Source organism: Taurulus bubalis (assembly GCF_910589615.1).
Source record: "Taurulus bubalis genome assembly, chromosome: 14".
NCBI classification, from domain to species: Eukaryota; Metazoa; Chordata; class Actinopteri; order Perciformes; family Cottidae; genus Taurulus; species Taurulus bubalis.
This window is the reverse complement of record NC_136602.1, coordinates 16,927,618-16,945,798: the sequence shown is the minus strand read 5'-3', so window position 1 is coordinate 16,945,798 and position 18,181 is coordinate 16,927,618. Positions and strand designations below refer to the sequence as shown.

Below are 18,181 nucleotides of genomic sequence, written 5' to 3'. Positions count from 1 at the left end.
TGATGATCCCAAATCTTTTAGAATCCTCAGTCACATACGATTAGACTCTCAGGCCTAGGAATTTGGGAACGCATAATGGGAAGTCAGAACCAAAAGGACAGAGCAAATAATTGGGGAAAAGAGTTGTTAGTTCAGATGTACCATTTCATGCTGTGTCATGTCAGGAAATGCTGGTGTTTCTGAGGCTTTTACCACTTGGGCTGAGGTCACGGATAGATAGGTGAACTGTATAGAGCCAACATCTTATTTACGCTGACTGAGCCTGTGAAAGCACCTGCCTCTTGTCCCACAGCTCTACAGTGTTCAACTGGAAAGTCATTATGAATGCAGACAGAACGAGGAGGCATGAAGCATGAAGGCCTCCTCAAATAGAAACGGTGTCCTCTGATGGGAGTGCACCTGCAGGACTTGCTGACATAACTGAACGGTCTGTGCTTCCTTAGTGAAAGAGAACATTATACCCCTTCCTGGTGCTCATCAGGTAGAATGAACACGCGGCTATGGATTTCTTCAATCCTTTCCCTCCTCCTGTCTACCTCCTAGGTTACATGATATGAGATCTAATGTAATGATATACAGTAAGTGTAAAGGCAGACCACCAACTCTCCGGCCGTGGGCTCATGCTGTATAGCGCTCTATTGTCACCCATCCTACCTCGAGACCCGCAGAGACCTTACTTGTTGAGAATTTACAAAATGACATTATTCTTTCCGCTTTTCAGAGAATCTTGCAATACCTTTGCGGAGAAAATCTGAAGGAAAAGTATTTTCTTCATTCAGTAATGCAATTATGTCATTAACACGACACTGAACAGCCCAAAGGACCAGAGGCCAAACCTTTTCTAGGTTAGGGTGCCCTGCCCTGCTCAGGCAGTTGCTTTGCTTTCAAGTACACAATACAAACAATCTAAAACTCGACATAATTGACACGCATTGATCAAAAACAAGTACTTACCGGTAGTCACGTCACACAACTGAAATACTTTGAGCGAGATTAATCGTTTTTAAAATCACTCTTGTCCGTAAGCATGGGGCTGGTTATCATCTCGATTATCACGATATACAAATAAGCAAGACGGGACTTATTGAGCAAATTTGCTGAACTTTTGGTAGCTGGCACAATGTAGAGTCGGTGTGAGAAAAGGGAGTGAAGATACCACACATCATGTACAGCTGAACTTGGGTTCATGTGCATCAAATGAAAACAATAGCTGTAGTTTTTGAGAAAAACAAGTGGCCAGGCAGATATGAAGTTATATTGGTTTACTAACTAAGACCGTTGGGACAAGAAGGTTTTATAAACAAGAAATGATTTGATGCAGGACACCAACTGAATATCATTATTATGTTGTAGAATAAGTCACATATATTTGGTACAGTTCAATCAAATTCCTCAAGATTATGTATTTTTGGGACGGGACATAGTTAGAGCTCATATTGGAATTAAAGAATGTGGTATATTGGTATGAACTGTGTTGTGGGTCTCTTTATTAAGTATGGTGAGGTTAATGTGCAGTTTTTTTTATTACATACAATTTGTGGACAAGGACAATCTGTGAGTGTGACTAGGCTTGAGCAACAAGCGCATCCACTTAACAAACTGTTTTATTAAGCCATTTAAGGGAGGATGTGTCAACAACAAAAACACTTTTCAAATGAGTGATCCGGGTAGGTCGGCATGTAGATCGGCAATTATGATTTACAAAGGCACACAAAGCCAAAGGCACAGTGCAAGCTATTTATGCATCACATTATTGTTTGGGCGTTCAAATAATAAAGGGTGTGGAAAACAAGCCATCCAAGAAGGACTTTCCGTCACAAGTGCTAACAATGTTATCATGAAACTTGCAGGTGACCTTTCCGCACATTCAGGTGTGGCTAATGATGATAATTTCAGTTAGGCCCAGTATCCTTGTCTGACGTTTACTTCTGAATGTGAAATAATCCTGATGCTCTGGTCAATCTAGTAGTGGAACAAAAAGATAGTAGGCCTGATATAGTTGTAGCACTACAGTGCACGCTATCTATGCATCAGATACATTAAAGTTTTGTTCAAACCCAAAGTACTCTATTATAAATTCAATGAAGATACACAACTTCACAAAGAAGCTCCAAGTAAGGGGCTGAATTTGTTAATTTCTTGAACCGTTCCATTTGGCAACCAAACATCTTTTGTCTTTCGGTTCAGTGTAAACATCGTGTAGCTTCATAGAAGAGCGAGAACAGAACACGCTGATACTTTATGCATACATGACGCCGACAGACACTTTGGATTTGGAACAACAGGATTTTACACTAAAGGGGAAACTCGAGGTTTTTACAAACAACTATTACTGCCTCGCATAACGTCTCTCAAAAATAGCAACACAAATACCAAGGATAAAGGTCGGGACCCTACTTGAGCACTTTTTCTTGAGCAGACGGACGTTAGAATACACTTTAAAACAAATCTTTTGTTTGACTGAAAACGCTCCAACTAGTTAGCTGTGCCTTTGCATAATACAAAGAAGACTATAAATCCCAGCATGCTCACTTCCGGCTCGAGAGCCTCTCAACCAATCAGAAGCGCTCTGGAGTCATGGCAGCTATCTGGGGCACCGGGCCAGCACGTCTAGCCAGCTCGAAGTGCCACGACTTCACAGCAGACCACGGATTCTCCAGCGGAGTGAGGGGAAGAGCACTGGGAAGGGAAAAAGAAGAAGCTAGTTAGCTAGATAAATAGGTAGCCTTCCACAGAAGTCGTTTCAGCGTACAGTTCCACGTCAAAGCTGCTTGCCCCCTCTCCGTGTCACTGACGCGAGCAGACGTTAACACATCACAAGGTAAGTGAGGGAGTCCTGGAATTCTTCTGTGTGTTGGAGCCAGCGTCAGCTAGCTTAGGAAGCTATCCTCTGCTAACTCCTGAGCTAACCACTAATGCAGAGAGACAACCCATTTAAGTTATCTTAAATAGTCTGAGAGTGTCCCCCTCACTAGATAGGTAGTGTACAATGTTAGTACAGCTGCTTGGGAGCAGCTGTGTAACGTTAACGGGCACTAATGTGCAGGACATCAGCCAAGTTCATTGATTCTTAGTGTTAGCCACAGTGCTAGCTTACTAGTGATGATTCCAAGCATATTGCGCTTAAAAATAATTACCAGATTGCACTCAATCTTTTTGTTTTAATGCATGTTTGAATGGTGAACTATGTAGTGTGTCGAGGCTTTTTTATTAGTTGTCTCAGTATTGTAATTATAGCATTAGGTCGGTTTGATAGGGATTTGTGATAAACTAGTTGGGAAGTTGATGGAAGTCGATGCGTTTTGCATTAAAGTAACTAATGTATTAAAGTGTGAACGTGTTTGTTCAGTTTGTATATACTTTGCATATATATATATATATATATATATATATATATATATATATATATATATCCTCCTCACAGTCTGCTGAAATTAAAAGTAACGGAAGACAAGTACTTGTTGTTAAAAGGATATATGTTTGACCTTAATTGCTAAATAAAGTCTAAGTTTTTGTACCAATGCACCCAAAGCTATATATTTTAGTCTGTAATGGGGACACAATAGGACGTGTAATCATACAGTCCTATCTCTTGTGGACCTTGAGATGCCTCTGAATCGGTTTTCTTGAAGTCGTAGTTCTCAGTTCGGTCTGACGTGCAACGTCACCGATAAAGAAGCAGTACACACTCTCTTGCTTCAAGCGGTTGGAGGCTGCAATGGACCCCGGACTCTGGCAGCTCAGCAGTTTTCTTCTCCCATGTCACAATGTTAGTTTCTCTTTAAACAGTGAAGCTCCACGTTGTCCTTTTTTGTATTTCCTTATGGGATAACGTCCTTATCCATAATATAAATATAAAGAAGGTTATCACTGACTGTACTGCAAGAATAAATCAAATAAAGGGTTGTAGTGGAGCTAAGTTGCTGTCATCCCCTGCAGGCCAAACATTCTGGTTTGTGACAAGAGCCTCCAAGAGCCATAAAGGGATGGTTGAAAGATACTTAAGTTTATTTTCTTTTTACAGGGCAGGAAATTAACACTAACCACCAGCCAACTGCTGGAAATTGTTGTCTGAAACCCTTTTGGCCTCTGTGATTTGGATTTTGTTCCCTGACTTAAATATATGTTTAGGATGGTTTAAATTATAAATGGCTGATTTGTCTTAAGCCCCTTTCATACATGCACTGAAGTTCACGTTCTTTTTTTAATAGTTCTGGCAAATTGCCAAATGTATTTCAAAATTCGTCAGTAATTTATGATATTTAACTATCAGGGGGAATTTCAGCTTCATGAACACGCATGTTTTCCCAAGGTTGAAGGCTATAAATAAGTGGGTTTTGAGCAGCTGTTTGTCATAGAGTTTGCTTATAAGATTTGCTGGTCTGCATTATGTAGCCAGCCTTAAGGCAAATGTTTACAGGGATAATAGTGACACCCTGAGGCCTTAGAAGGGAAAGGCTGTGGTTTGTTCTCACAAAGCACTTATCACAGTTCTATATCATCAACTACTCTGTTATTACAGCTGCTTTCAGTTCAGATTCATTTAGCAGAGGCACATAGAAATACTGTTGCTGAGATTACTGTTTTGAATTGCCTATGAATTATTATATGTACTTTTTTAAACACTTAGAAATCTTGAATCTTATTGTTAGTGGTTTACTGTATTGATTTATGTCTGCCATTTTCTTTTTAGGTCAACTGAAATTCAACAATGGATATCTACGACCCCCAGACCCTTGGGATAATGGTGTTTGGTGGATTCATGGTGATCTCTGCTCTCGGGATTGCTCTTGTCTCCACCTTCTCCATGAAGGAGACCTCTTATGAGGAAGCCATGGCTAAACAACGCAGAGAGCTGGGTAAGATACAGTCCACTCGCTCTGACAAAAAGAAGAAGGACAAAGTATCTGACAAGAAAGGCCGTGGAAAGAAAAGAGAGGAAAAGCCCAATGGAAAAATCCCAGAGTCTGAAGAGATTCAAGAGGAAGTTGAAGCTGACGAAGTCATTGAGTCTGCTGCTGCCCCCGCTGTAGCTGCTGCTCCTGCCCCTGAACCTGTCGCTGATCTAGATGTTAAGCCAACTGCAGCACCAGCTGGCGCCGAGCTAAAGAATGCCGCTGAACCAAGCCCTGCTCCCACTGAGCCCACACTTGCACCCTCACCAAAAGATAAGAAGAAGAAGAAGGGGGCTAAGGTAGAGGCAGCCTCTTCCCAAACAGCCCCACTTGTGGCTGCCTCTGCACCTGTCAAGTCCTCCACAGTACCTGCATCAACCCAGGCCCCTGTGTCTGCCCCGACTAAAGCAACCGCTCCATCCTCTGAGTCTTCCCCGGCCAAGTCTGCCCCGGCCAAGTCTGCCCCAGCACCCGCCAAGTCTGCCCCAGCACCCGCCAAGTCTGCCCCAGCACCCGCCAAGTCTGCCCCAGCCCCGGCTAAATCTGCCCCAGCTCCGGCTAAATCTGCCCCAGCACCCGCCAAGTCTGCCCCCGCCCCGGCCAAGTCTGCCCCGGCCAAGTCTGCCCCGGCCCTGGCTAAATCTGTCCCAGCGCCCATTAAAGCTGCTGCCAAGTCTTCACCTGCTCCATCCAAGACTGCCCCAGTGCTGGTAGCTGTCACTAAAGATGTCCCTGTGATGGCAGTGCCCCCGGTTGGCTCCCAGCAGACCCCTGCTGTTGCTGGAAAAGTACAGGAGCCCAAGAAGAAGGCCTCTAAGAAAAAGGCTGAGCCTGGTAAGCAGATATGTTTCAGAGATATTTATAATTTTGTAGTTTTAACTGAACATTTTGTTTAAAAAATAATATATCAATACATAGTTAGATTTCGGAAGAAAATACAGATGTTCTCAGCATGGGAATAGAATAATACAGGTAGCTCATCTATTTTAAGAATCCTCTCTGTAGTAGCTTGAAGGCTCTGAAGGATGTCACATGACTTACAGAGCGACTGTGGCCGTTATGACAAAATGACTGCACAACTATAAACTATCTTTAGGTGCTTGATAACTTCCCCTCTTTCAAATTTCAATATTCTTACGCTGATTTATGGCCTTTTTAAATAAACTGCATTTTAAAAGATTCTTGTTATTTGGTCTCGCTGCCAGATTTCCTTTCCTGTTAAACCAGTCATCCCTTGTTCGAGGTCTGGTGTTGTCCGCACCGGTGTTTCTGTAAATTTCACTTACGTAGAAACCCTTCTCTGCATATCAACAAGCAAAGTCACTGTAGTATATCAATATGTTGTTGCTCTAGAACAATCATTGTTAAAAATAGCCTTTTAGTTTTTGGTGGAAACGGTTATCTAGGCAGGAACTACATTAGCCATAACACTGGTGAGAGGGTTTGGCAGTGGAGTGGGAGCATGTCTGTACAGTTGCATGTCCATACACTCACAATCTAAGGCAGTAATTCCCTGTCAGTACTGATGAACTTCTAGCATGGAAAGTAGTGCCAATGGCCGTTGTGGGTAATGTCTGGCACTCGGCTCTGGAGGGCATAGAGCACGCCAGCTTGTCCAAACACCACTGCCCTGTTTAGTTAGCTGACAAAGGCTCTCAGTGCCCTTACAATGGGCAGGGAGAGGAGTGGGGTTCTCCCTTGCCCGAGGCTCGTCTCCGCCTGGTGCCACAGTGCCCCATCATTTTGCCATCAGAAGTTGCCCATCGGCCCAGACCCAAAGGACAAGTCACAACCATATCCTTTTCCTGTGGCAGTGTAGGAATTCAGCATAATGAGCTTTAAAAGTGTCTATCTTTTTATTGTTAAACATGAAATAACCTCTAAATATCATTTTATTATGCCACTTTTATTCAATGCTTCATTGATTGTTTTCCTCCTTAGTGGCGGTGGTGGATTCTGCTGATGCTCCTCTGTACCTGCCCTACAAGGCTCTGGTGTCGACCATCAGTAGCATGGTGTTCAGTGAGGTCGAGGCTCATAGGCTCATCGAGATCCTGTCTGAGAAAGTTGGCATCATCCAGGACACCTGGCACAAGGTAATGGACACTGCAGTCAGTGATGAGGACACTTGCTAAACTACCTGGAGTGAAAAGGCACTCGTTCACTGAATGCATACTGTATTAGACTTGAAGGGAGGCCCACTTTATTTTTGATGTCTTTATTCGTACGTATGCTTTTTTTAGGCCACTCAGAAAGGAGACCCAGTGGCCATGCTGAAGAAACAACTGGAGGAGAGGGAGAAGCAGCTGGCGGCAGAGCAAGAGGATGCTTCTGCGGCAAAGAATCGCCTCAGGGAAATCACCAAGGTGAGACGTACAAGTGTCTCTAGCCCTGCTGACAGCCCCATGAGACTCCTAGTACTCATCAGAAAACCCCCAAAAGATTTACATTTGTTTTTATTAGATCCTTTTTACTAGTTAGGCAACAAGTGTAGTTTGGTCTGAACGTGACAGTGAAGGATTAATTACCTGAATTAAAAGGGTTGATTTTACATTATCGTGCACTACATTTTCAGCCCTCTACATCGTTTGTCCTGAAGGTGGCACTAGAGGAATGTAACATGGTAGCTGCAAGACACAGGCTACATCTCTTGTAATGGCTATGGCAGCCTATAGGTACATGAAATTATCCGATGTTTGGGTCCCAGCAAATTTGATAAATGTATTTTACATGTATTACTTTCCACATTTTCTTGATCTGTTGTCATCTTGTTGGCATTAGAGGAAAATTACTCTTTGGCCTCAGACTCTGCTCTTACCACGATTTCTGTTTTTTAGGATCTGTCTGCTGAGAAGTCGAAGGTGGCCAGTGTGGAGACGAGGCTGAGTTCCCAGTTGAGCAAGAGGGAGCAAGAAATGATTGCTCTGCAAGCACGCATGCAGGCTAGTTACCAGGACCATGTGGCGCAGACCCAGGGGTTCAATGCTAAGGTCAGTTCTTTTACAAAAATACTACAATTTCTCAATGTGTAAATCAGATGAGTACATTTCAGTTTGCATTCTGTCCTTTTGATTTCATTTAGCTGCTAATTAAAAGTGAAAATGTAAGTTTCTTGGCACGGGCCATCCGGTCTCTGTACGCCTGCAATAGGAGCTGTGTTCGTATCCTCGGTAATAAGTCAGACACGTTCCCGGTGGGTGTTGGCCTCCGCCAGGGCTGCCCTTTATCACCGGTCCTGTTCGTGACTTTCATGGACAGGATATCTAGGCGCAGCGTATCCGGTTCGGGAGTCTCGGGATCGCCTCTCTGCTGTTCGCGGATGATGTGGTCCTGTATGCCTCCTTGGACCGTGACCTCCAGCATTCACTGGGGCGTTTTGCAGCCGAGTGTGAAGCGGCAGGGATGAGAGTTAGCGCCTCCAAATCTGAGGCCATGGTGCTCTGCCGGAAACCGGTGGATTGCTCCCTCCAGGTGGGGACAAACTGCCTACCCCAAACGAAGGAGTTCAAGTATCTCGGGGTCTTGTTCACGAGTGAGGGTAAGGTGGAGCGGGAGATCGACAGGCGGATTGGTGCGGCTGCAGCAGTGAAACAGGCGCTGTATCGGTCCGTCTTGGTGAAGAGGGAGCTGAGCCGGAAGGCAAAGCTCTCCATTTACTGGTCGGTCTACGTTTCAACCCTCACCTTTGGTCACGAACTCTGGGCCGTGACCGAAAGAACGAGGTCTCGGATACAAGCGGCCGAAATGAGCTTCCTCTGTAGGGTGGCCGGGCTCAGCCTGAGAGATAGGGTAAGGAGCTCGGACATCAGGGGGGAGCTTGGAGTCGAGCCGCTGCTCCTTCGTGTCGAAAGGAGTCAGCTGAGGTGGTTCGGTCATCTAGTCAGGATGCCTCCTGGACGCCTCCCATTAGAGGTTTTCCAGGCACGTCCAACTGGCAGGAGACCCCGGGGAAGACCGAGGACACGCTGGAGGGATTATATCTCCCGGCTGGCCTTGGAACGCCTTGGGGTCCCCCAGAATGAGCTGGAAAGTGTTGCGGGTGAGAGGGAAGCCTTGGTCGGCCTGCTGAACCTGCTGCCACCGCGACCCGACCCTGGATAAGCAGTTGAAAATGGATGGATGGATGGATGGATGGAATAATTAAGTTGTCTTGACAAGTAATTAAAGCAGCTGTCCAAGGGGCAAGAGTCCAACATGGCTGTTAGACATTAAAAAACAACAACTTTAAAACACTTTTACAGATTGTAAGCCTGCAGGACCAGTTGGAAAAAGGCCCCAATGCCCAGTTGGCCCGTCTACAGCAGGAGAACTCCATTCTTCGTGACGCCCTCAACCAAGCCACGAGTCAGGCTGAGAGCAAGTGAGTGTTTCCCTGCAACAGCAAATGAGAAGCAGTGATGCATATTGACATGCATTTTACCTCTTCATACTAATACTAACTGAAGGGATAATTGAGTACAGTGTGTACAAATTCAAATGTATGTTTTGAGTACCAAGTTTGAAGATTTGCTCACATTTTTCCTGACTCTTTCTCCCTTTGTCTCTCCTTCTGTATCTCTTGTCTTTCATTCTGTCCTCAGGCAAAACGCAGAGCTGGCCAAGTTGCGTCAGGAATGCACAAAGTTAACCAAGGAACTTGGAGAGAAGACCGAAGGTCTGCTTGCTGATGATCACATCAGGAAAGGGCTAGAAGCCAAGCTGTTCGCTACGGAGAAGCAGCTCTCCCTGCTGCAGGTTTGCCTGTGGGAACTCCACATCATATCTATTATAAATTACATTGGACATGATCAAGTTTCCGTATGGAAACAAAAATTTAAAATCTTTTGTTTTCTAAATGCTGTTTCTTGTTGGAGCTGCAAGGGAGCGACAGGGTATCTTCAAAATGCAAGCTGAGACCTTTCACACCTGTTTGCCAACCCTCTTATGTTATGGGAAGTTTAAATGCCTTGTAATCACGTAGCCCAGGGCTGGGTTGGAACATAGCTAAACAATAATAGTGCTGCAGGGAAAATGCTTCTCAGCAGCACCAGCTGGAATGTGTGCGTGTCCAAGCACCTCTCCGCTCCAGCCCTCTGTAGAAGGCTTGGAAAGAGCAGGAACAGTCTAATGGTATTTACAACTCTGGGCTTTCAGACATGAGGTACATCCCTGTCTTACTTACACACTGTGTGTGTGTGTGTGTGTGAGAGAGAGAGAGAAAAAACCCATCTTGCATCATTTGAGCACGTCTACTGTACATTGACTGACGACCTGAGCCATTGCATAACATGTTTAAAGACCATAAATGATTAACTAAAGGAACACTTTAGTGTCGGAAGTGCTGACTCACTTGCTCCACACAACTCATATTATTTCACACATTATTTATATTTATGTTATATAACGTGTATGAATAGTCAGCCTACGCAGTCACTCACAAAATGTTGTTTGTCTGAACTATTACGGGTTATGTGGAGCAAGTGAGTCAGCACTTCCAACACTAAAGTGTTCCTTTAGTTAACCATTTACTGATGTACGTTGATGGTCTTTAAACATGTTATGCAACGGCTCAGGTCGTCAGTCGATGTACAGTAGACGTGCTCAAATGATGCAAGATGTTTTTTTTTCTACTTTTTTTAGATGAGTTTTGCTCCCTTTGTGAAATGAGTTAGACGTCAGCCTTCTGTCGTCCTAAACGTTTAGCTTCTTTGGGCGAGTCTGTGATGGAAACCTAATCATCTCAAAACCCCCTCGAGTTCAAAGCACTTCCCACAAGAAGCTTCCTTTAAAAAAAAAAAATAAAAAAAAAAACTTCAATCAAGTTATATTCTGATTGTCTAATAGATGGACTATTTTTTTTTCTTTCTATTTTGTCTCTTTCACTGAATGTATCGCCAAATGATATTTTTACAGAAATGCACAGATATTGCTGCCAAGTAGGATCATTTTGTGAATCTTTGCTGCCCCCTGCTGTTTGTCACAACTTGATGATTGTCATCGTTGTTGTTGTTGTTAGGCCAGCCATGGGGAGAATGAGCAGGCGTTGCAGAGGAGAATGGAGGAGGTGTGCGAGGAGCTCAGGGCAACACAGAGTCGAAACGCCAGTCTGCAGGCCACTTTGGACAATGCCCAGCAGGACAGCAGCGCACTTTCAGGTCAGAGAATGGGGGAAATAAGTCTGAATTGTCACCAGATGTTAAGGCTTATGAGTTGGCATCTTAACAGTAACAGTGTATATGGGAATCAGTAGCTATATCACAGGATATAGAATAAGTTGTGAGTGATGTGATTTGTCCCTGCAGAGCATCAAGTGCGCATTGGGAAATTGGAGGCTGATATCGGTGAGCACTCTGCTCAGGTGGAGGCCCTCACTGCACAACTAGAGGAGACCCAGACAGAGAAAAGCCAGCTTGTACAGCAGGTGGCCTCCATCAACTCACTGCTAGAAGCCAATCAGACCAAAAAGGAGGAGGATAACGACCAGGTAGGACATACTTTGTTCGTTTGACTTTTCCAAAATGGACGGAGGCTTGAACACAGTCACCCCTAAGCATGTTTGCTCTGTCTGATTCTGCAGATCAATGCTGCAGAAGTGGAACAGCTAAAGCTCAGGTAAGTGTTGGAGCCACCTCTCTTCAGAGTCAACATCAGATCCACAGCTTTTCCACATATTGATTGAAATGCTATGCCTTCTGCAGTCTTCAGGAGAGAACCAACCAGTTGAACACACTTCACGAGGAACTGAAGCAACTGCAATTGAAGCAGGAAGCTGCTGTAAGTGTTGTAAACATCTGCTGTTGGCTGTATTACCAAATAGAATCACTTCTCGATTATTCAGGGGAAATAAATATATATTTTTAAATGTGTACAGTTGCACTACTAATCAGAAATAATCTGCTGTTCCAACAGGAGAAAACTATTGTGGAGCTAGAGGAAGGAAATAAGAGGTATGGTGCTTTTTACTAACTGTATTTGACTCAAATCTTATGGATTCTCTGCACCTTTGTTTGGTCTTTGCTTATTTCTAGTTTATCCAAATTGTGTGTCCCTTTCTTTTTTTTTCTTTAGCGAGGATGTCGCTCTTATCACATCGCTTCAGGATGAACTTAAAAACCTCAAGGAAGAGGTGGAGCAACTTAACAACACACCAGTAAGTATACAATACCTCTTGATGTGTTGCGTGATTTGACTTCTAGAGCTGCCATGCAGGAACACATTTTCTTTTCCTCAGTGACTCATTTGCTTGTCCACTTTGTTTCAGCAGTCAGATACCTCCACAGAGGAGCTGGGACTGCTACAGACGAGGTAAATGGGTCTTGCATCAATCAGTCCGGCATATTGTTAGGTCTGTTTTTAGATCTCCGTTTTGACTATTTTGGTTATTTGACTAGCCTGACTGAGAAGGATGTCCTTGTCACATCACTAAAAGAGGAGCTGAGAGAAGTGAGAGAAAAGATGGCCGTCGATGCAGTAAGGCTCTCTTTACACACCAGTGACTTATCAATTGAGACACCTTTCCGCTTAATTACCGTCCTGATTATGTCATCCGTTGTTGCAGCAGAGTGTTACGGCAGAACTGTCAGCTTTTCAGAGTGAAACCAAAGAAACTCTCCAGACACTATTCCCACAGATACCCGTAGAGATGGAGCAGGTAGGAAAAAAGGTTTTCACCAGGAGCTGAATAAGTTTTTATTATTTGATGATGTTGGTCATTATTCAGTAGAATAATGTGCGCATTAATTATTCATGTTTGCTTTCCCCCCTCACTTAGTCCAATTGGTTACAAGTATTTACGCAGAAGGCTCAGGAAACTCTCAGCCAGCAGAGCCAGGAGTCTGGGTCAAGCACAGTGTTGCCTGTAAGCCACCATTTTTTTAGACTTACTTACTATATAGTTAGCCCAGCAGTACAAGTTCTGAGTATGTTTTCTTTGTCTCAGGAGTTACTTGGGAAATTGAAGGAGGCTGAGGATAGCCATGGCCCATTGCAGGCTGAATGTGAACAGTACAGGATAGTCCTGGCTGAAACAGTAAGTGTTTGGGGAAACTTAAGTTTAAACTTTAGTGTAAAATGGGGGTTAAATGTATTCAGCTCAAGTTTCCCCTTTTTTATTCAGGAAGGAATGCTGAAACATCTGCAGATGAGTGTGGAGGAAGAAGAGCTGGTATGGAAGTCCAAGATGGCCAACTCGGAGGAACAGCTGAGTGTGGTATGTTCTTAAGACTTCCTTCAAATCTGTGTGGGCCCCCTTTCCCTGTTTTTAAAACCTCACAATTATCCATTTCACACCTCACCAGGCTTTGGAGAAGGTCAGCAAGCTGGAGGCAGAAAACCAAAGTGTAGAACAGGTGAAGATCTTTTCCACACTCAGTTTAATTACCCCTCGACGTAAACTAGCCGGTTAGAAGTGTGTAAACCGGTTTACTTGGGTTGCAGTTGAAGGAGCAAATGATGCTTCTGGAAGCCCAGCTGGAGAAGCAGTCAGACAACCAGGAGACCTCAGAGGAGACGGAGCAGGAACATGAGCAGGTTAGATCTACAGATCACAGCAACCTCACTGGATCTAGCACTGCTCCTAATGTTGTAGTATTTGTATGTGCAAGTTCCCCTATTATAATAATAATAATAATAATAATAATAGTTTTAATTTACATAGTGCTTTTCTGAATGCTCAAAGACGCTTAATTAATGTTGAGGACGTTATATTTTTTTTACTGTATTTTTGCATTTCAAATAAATATTTTTCACATGAGCATATAAACATTTTCTATATTTGTATTAATTGTTATATACTTCAACATCACAATCAATGAGTCCCACGATTTTTTTTCTTGTTTTTCATTGTTTCACATTACATAAGAATTTGCAATCCATGCTTGATAAATTCTGTGTGGGAGTTTCTCCATGAAGTCCTAGGGAGGCATCTACCTCTTTAAAACCGATCTGACATCTGTCTCTCCGATGTGCTCTGCATTCAGGTGAAGCTGCAGCTTTTGGAGTGTCAGACCCAGCTGGATTTGGTCCAAAAGGAGGCCCAGGCACACAAGGAGGAGCTTACACAGGTGACTTCACTGACAGCCTGCTTTCCCGTCCGCGGGACGACTTTATTTACACAGTTATATAACAGTAGCTGAGGTGAGCGCAAGGCATGGCATTTGTGAAACATCGAGGAATTTGTGGAAATCCCCCTTTTTTTTTTTTTTAAACGGCAAGATGCGTTGTCGGTGACGTGTAACACAAAGGGGATTCATGGATGGGAGGTTATGTAACCAGTGACGGCTTCCTGTTTCAGGTCAGAGAGCAGCTGGGCGAGATCACGATGCAGGCTCAGCGAGAACAGAATGGCCCAGCTGAGGCTCAACCCAGTCAGGTCAGGGTGCAACGGTCACAGGGCACCCTCCACTTCCTGTCAGAGAGTACTGGACAGTGACTAGGACACTTCTAAGATTGTATTTGTTTATAAATAACTTCCTAAATAAGCCTTGTTCAATTTAGTATAAAATCCCCAAAATAAACTTCTTGATTTGTTGCTCTGTCTTTATTAAGACGTGTTCTTTGTAGTCTGGCTCCACTCATTTGGTCAAACCCATTTCCTAAATCAATGATGTGGCAACAGTACACGGATACACATGAGCCTTGCTAGTCTTCAAGTCTGTCCAGTATTCCTCTGACACAGCGACTGTTTATGCTAACCACTGTTTGCATCGACTGAGTCAACATAACTCTAACTGCTTTTTCTCACCTTTTCCAGCATGCTCACTTCTCATTTCTTTGTACGATTCTAAACAGCAACAGAGCGTTTGTGTTTGACTTGAGCCTCTCCTCTGAAATAGACCGAGAGGCAGCTAACTTGGCACATAGGTCGAGCAGCTTGTGTGTGTGTGTGTGTGTGGCGCTACTGCTTTTTGCACAAGAATGTTTGCATCGACACGTATGCGTTAGCCATTTGTCTCTTTGTATATTTATTGTGTGTTTGCGCCCTTTTTGTCTTCCATCAGTTCCAGAACGAGTTGAGTCAGACAACTGAGAAGCTGCACGTCGAGGCGGATCAGAGACAGCAGCTTTCAGAAGAGTTTGAGCAGGTAGCAGTCATCGTTTCTTAAAACCTTTTGTATTGTCACACCAGAGGCTTGTTTCACTAAGCGAGTTCAACACACCCAGGGTGTCTTTAGGTTATCTGGCTTAACTAACCCTAACAACCAGGATCCTGCTAAGCTAAGGTTTTTCCAATCTGGCAATTCACACAAAAGGGGTGTTGTTTGTAGGATATGACCAATCACAAGCTGAGCTGAGTCTGCTGTCAGCAAAGCGGCGCTTTTCACAAATGCAGAGTAAACTATAATATCAAACAAATGGAAGGTAAAGACACAATTCAAGCTGAAAGTAACACAGGTTTAAACTGCCAAATGCAAGAAGGACGGCAGGCAAGACTGAATGTGTAAATGAACAGACTTATAATATCACTGCTTCATATACAGTATGATGGATCTGACTATAGTTACATGTGTGTACTCTGTTAAGTAACAGTTACTTAATGTGTTGCTTGGATGTATTATACTTTCAGTTGCACTCTGGCGGTATAACAAATAAATATAAAAACATAATTCAAAGCAGTCAGAAGGTTTTAAAGTTGCTTCTAGTCTGAATTATGATTTTAACTTCTTGGTATTTGTGTAGTATTAATTTACAATGCACGTACCGAGATTTGTGTGGTCAGTAGGCATTGCTTTTATACAAGTTGATTTCTTATCTCCAACATAACCTGCTCTGGAGCAGATTAGCTCAGCATAATATGTATATATATGTAGGCATGCATGCATGCATGCATGCATATACGTGTCTCAGCCTGCCTACTGGCCTTGAAAGCGCTTTATTTGGACGTTGATTTTTACAATTAGTGCTTGTGTGGACGGGATATCTTTGAAAACCCAGTTTTCCAGTGTGTGTAAAGAGCTGCAAGTAGATGACCTCAGTGTGTTTTGTCAATCTCTAGGCCCAGAAGACTATAACAGAACTTCAGGCTCAGTTGGATCTTCTAAACGTTTCTGCGGGGTCACCACAAGCTGACACAGAAGATGTTCAACAGCTCCAGGTGCGGTAACAAATGACAAACCAAGAAACGTTGAACTGTGAATAATGCCTTTTATTTTTTGCCAGTCCTGGATGTTTAGGAATTTCATAACCGGCAGAGTATCTTAGAATGGCATGTGGCAAACTGTATTTGAAGTTTACTAATCACCTTCAGTACAATTCATTGAACAGTGTTTATTTTCTATAACAGGTCTATAAAGCACTCACCTTTTTATTTTTAGGAGGCCCAAGTGTATATATTAAATAAGACATTGATCTTGATTGACAGATAAAGGCTTTGTGATGAAAATTGGTATAAGAAAATCCTTGGCCAAATAAAGGTGATTCAGATCACCATTTTCCCCCCATGTATGTGGGCACACACGAGGAATATACTTCCACATAAATAAAATAACAGCTTGGGACAAGGATGCCAAAGCTGGACAGTCAAGTTTTCTATGAGTTGTAAACAAAACAAATGGGGCAAAGAAATACATACTGAACAGATATACAGATGGTTATGTACAGCGTAGGATTTATATTTGCAACCATGACCGGCAATTAACTATTAATGTGAAAAGAGACTGAACTATTTCCCAGTTTCATGGTTACTGGATGTAGTTTGTATGTAATTCATGTCTTATTCATTTGAAATAAAACCATTTTGTCTGGTGTTTCTGAAGTAAAGTTTGCTCCTGCTGTTGGAACAGGAGCGCCTGGAGAAGGAGAAGAAGCTGTCCAAAGATCTGGGCCAGGCGGCCACCAAGCTCCAGCAGCTACTCAAAGCCACTCAGGAGCAGCTGACCAAAGAGAGAGACACAGTGAGAACACTACAGGAGCACCTGGAAGGAAAGGTGAGACAACTAACCTGCACATGCACACTTCTGAGCTCATTGTTTTGCTTGGTGTCATTTTTTTGACACTTTCTGTTTTCAAGGGAGAATACGTGGAGCTGAAGGAAGGAACATCCGTCTGAGAGGAAGGTCACTGCAGACACTACAAAGAAAACTGCCAAATATGCCTTATGATTACCATAGTTATGCATTCCAAAACTATTTCTTTCTTGTACTGTAGTTGATTGCATTTGTTGCAACTGTAATCAAATGTTTGATATTCTGAACTTTTTTTTTAGCCAAGATTAGAGGAGGTCATCCTGCTTTAATCTTTATTGAAACCCACATTCCATCAACAATTCTGGCTATGTCAGAAGTTATTTATCCCCCCTGCCTTATATTCCAGACATTTACCCATAGTTCAGTGTTAAAAAGGGAAACGGATTGTACGTCAAACGTACATCAACCTGTGCAATTACTTTGTATGTCTTTTCTATGTGGTTGAATGATGGGAACATTTTATGGGTCAATGTTTCATTCTCTTCAGGGCCTGCTTTCCTCTGTAGCTGGCTGCCAATTACACACATCAAATCTGTATGAATGAATAAAATACAGTGTAGCTCTGTCATTGTTGTTCAGTGTCGCAGTTGGTGCAATGAGTGCAGGCAGGAAACAGAGTGACATGGTTTCAGATCCGGAGATGTATGTGCGCTGACTGTGCATCTGTTTGTCTCAGGACAATTACATTTTAAAACTGCCAGGGTTAAAAGCTGCATCTCTGCTGTTTGAAGAACAGTCTTGGTTTCTGACCAGCAACATGTTGTAGGTTCTTTGGTTTCTGACAGGAAGTACTGTGACGCTGCAGCAACTTCCTTGCAGTATAGACCATATACTGTTTTACAGCTAAATTGAGGGTTATAAAGGATATTACTGTGATATGAACTATAGTTCTGTCTGTAGTGCTTTTTATTTTACGTGTGGCATTGCTTAAGCGTTACACATTCTAAGGGTCACGTTGCATCAGTGATTACAGACACAAGGAAGTAAATTACAAGATATACAAGCCATGTATGGTTGGATTTTGGGCATGATCTTTGTCGCCCCACCCAACACACACACAAGCTGCTATGTTAAAAGTAAACTCAACTTTATTTAGTTTTAAATGGCTTTTTGGGGCCGACATTCACATCTGACAATACATGTATTAAGAGACCCCTTTTGGCTTAAATTAGATTCTATAAACCACCATTGGTGTGACTTGGGAAGGCTATAGATGTCTCAGTCTCATGGCTTCTGTAAAATATATAATATTCACTATATAGTATACTAGTGTGAATATTATGGTGGCCATATATTAAGTTTACTTTTAAAGGAAATTGTTAATAGCTAACTCCAGCAACACAT

General features: G+C 43.0%; 1 protein-coding gene across 1 annotated transcript; it reads left to right on the top strand.

The window, feature by feature from the left end:
- Positions 1 to 4,711: 4,711 nt before the first annotated feature.
- On the top strand, positions 4,712 to 17,684 carry rrbp1a (ribosome binding protein 1a; the record flags this gene model as incomplete). Its single annotated transcript, XM_079229352.1, has 26 exons — positions 4,712 to 5,729; positions 6,837 to 6,991; positions 7,139 to 7,261; positions 7,733 to 7,885; positions 9,137 to 9,255; positions 9,476 to 9,629; positions 10,891 to 11,029; positions 11,177 to 11,358; positions 11,452 to 11,486; positions 11,573 to 11,648; positions 11,784 to 11,821; positions 11,943 to 12,024; positions 12,136 to 12,179; positions 12,266 to 12,344; positions 12,433 to 12,525; positions 12,646 to 12,732; positions 12,814 to 12,903; positions 12,991 to 13,083; positions 13,172 to 13,222; positions 13,311 to 13,403; positions 13,853 to 13,936; positions 14,167 to 14,244; positions 14,873 to 14,956; positions 15,868 to 15,966; positions 16,655 to 16,798; positions 16,882 to 17,684. The coding sequence occupies 26 exons, from the start codon at positions 4,712 to 4,714 to the stop codon at positions 16,918 to 16,920; spliced, it is 3,432 nt and encodes a 1,143-aa protein (XP_079085478.1). The 3' UTR covers positions 16,921 to 17,684.
- Between the last annotated feature and the right edge of the window lie 497 nt (positions 17,685 to 18,181).